Here is a 2,389-nt window from a genome sequence, read left to right as displayed (position 1 = left end):
CCTTCTCAATATGCTTCCCCTCTAGACATGGGAGCAGGTCAAATTGACCCTAACAAAGCACTTGATCCAGGTTTGATATATGATGCCACCCCACAAGACTACGTTAATCTCCTTTGTGCTTTGAATTACACACAAAAACAGATCTTGACCATTACAAGATCAGGTTCCTATAATTGTGCTAAACCATCGTTTGATCTTAACTACCCTTCATTTATAGCTCTCTACAGCAACAAAACAAGGTCGGTCGTCCACAAATTTAAGAGGACAGTGACCAATGTTGGAGGTGGTCCTGCCATATACAGAGCCAAGGTGACAGAACCGAAGGGTTCTGTGCTGACAGTGTCACCTGAGACATTATCATTCAGATACAAAAATGAGAAGCTAAGCTACGATGTGCTGATAAAGTATAGGAAGTACAAAAAGGAAAATATCTCGTATGGGGATCTTGTTTGGATCGAAGATGGTGGAGCACACAGTGTTAGGAGCCCCATTGTAGTGGCACCAAGTGGAATTGTATGAGCTGTAGTTTGATTTTTCCCTGTTCTGGGCATGAAATCCTGGTTCTTTCATGGGACCCAAAATAATAAATAGTTTGCTGAATAAGTAATTTCGTATTAGTTCCATTTCCAGTGTCCTATCAGTCATAGCTATTTAGGTGGTTGGTGTAGTTTTGTGGAAGGGTGAATCACATGGATTTTTGGAAGTGTTGAATACGGTAACTAAAAATTCATGTTTTAGACCCAATAGGTATCTTCTGCAACACATGGCCTCAATCTTTACTTGAATAAGTGATGGATCACAGAAAGAAGAAGAAGAATGTAGCCAATAAGAGCCACGTAGATTAACTCATTCTTGCACTGCAAATTCCTTTTAACTAGGAATGCTGCTTACAAGTTTTTGCAAAAACAAATTTTGATTTGACATTTACATTAGCCATAAGAATAGCAGTTCGTACCTAACTAACTTTGATTTATACGCTAAGAATATAAAAAACGAACTTGAAAGACTAGAAATGATACATGAATTTGTCCATTATATTAGTTCTTGAATACTTAGTAATTACAGTAATTACAGAATTTGAACTGCTTCAGAGGAACCTCAAGAGTTATTTTTACATGTATCTGATCGAGCTAAAAGTAATTAGTACAGATATTCTCCTTTACTCAATAAGTAACGTGTTCATAAAAAAGGAAAAATCAAAAAACAAAAGTATATATCTTCTTTGAACTTTGTATAAGTGAAAGCAACTACACTCATCTCTGAGTAGACTTTTGTTAGAGTGAAAAAATAAAATAAGTTATCCAGCTTTGTTTTTGTTATAGTCATTAAAGATATTATATTGTCGCATAAGGAAAGTAATCGCCTTTAAATTTGTCGGAGAAGAAGAAGAAGAAAACAACACCTTTAAAGTTCTCCACATTCGCTGTTTTATATTCTCGAATGACATTCGACCACTTCAAATTAGACACGGAAATATGTGAAGACAAATTATGGTTTGTTGTCTAATGCCTAACCTTTATATGAATCTACCTAGTGCCCATTAAGGGAGATATCATACTATAAATTAAATCACAATTAAAAGGTTTCAAAGTTTACATATTTTTTTTTCCAAAGGTTAAATATGATTTTAATATCTATGAATTTAGATTTCATTTCTTTCTTAAATGTTGAATCGTTTACATCTTCAAACTTCATTAATGAATGAATCTATTCATGAAGGTGTTGAAGATTTGTTTATGTAGCCAAGTTATTATACATGTGTTCACATGTTTTATATGTATCCACATTAGCATGTGTTAACACATACCGTATGTCACATAAATAAATATTTAATATCATTTGATTATAAACATTAAATTTATATAAATAAAGTTTGGAAATAAAAAAAAAAAAAACTTATAATAGAAATCAAACCTAATTTTACAATACTCCAAAGATTAAAAACATATTTAATTTTTTAAAATTTGAAAAACAATTATGTTTCCCCATTAATATATGATGATTTTAACTTCACTGGTAAAAATATTATACACATTATATTATATTATATGTATTCTACAAAACAAATATAAAAAGGTAAATTGAAAAACAATTAATATATACATATAATATAAATTATAAACAAAAAATATCATATTATATTCTTTTTGAAATAATTATCAAAATTTACTTCAAAATTAGCTTAATTAAAGTTTAAATATCAAAATAAAAGTTAAAATTCAAATAAAATTATAGGTAATATATATATATATATATATATATATATTAATATGTAAAATAATAATTAATTATTACTTATATATGTAGTAAAAATATTTAAATTATATAATAATATAAAAGAAAAAAATAAGTTAAGAAATATACGAAATTACAAGAAAATAAAAAAAAA

The 2,389-nt window shown here is 28.9% G+C and overlaps 1 protein-coding gene across 1 annotated transcript in view; it reads left to right on the top strand.

The window, feature by feature from the left end:
* Positions 1-916, top strand: part of LOC106758076 (subtilisin-like protease SBT1.9) — a gene marked incomplete in the record, with an annotated part of 2,993 nt that extends 2,077 nt beyond the window's left edge. Inside the window, 1 exon segment of the mRNA XM_014640985.2 lies at positions 1-916. Coding sequence (XP_014496471.1) covers positions 1-519 — 519 coding nt within the window.
* Positions 917-2,389: the final 1,473 nt, after the last annotated feature.

The sequence above is a fragment of the Vigna radiata genome, chromosome 4 (assembly GCF_000741045.1).
Source record: "Vigna radiata var. radiata cultivar VC1973A chromosome 4, Vradiata_ver6, whole genome shotgun sequence".
Lineage (NCBI taxonomy): Eukaryota > Viridiplantae > Streptophyta > Magnoliopsida > Fabales > Fabaceae > Vigna > Vigna radiata.
This window is presented reverse-complemented; position numbering and strand designations above follow the sequence as displayed.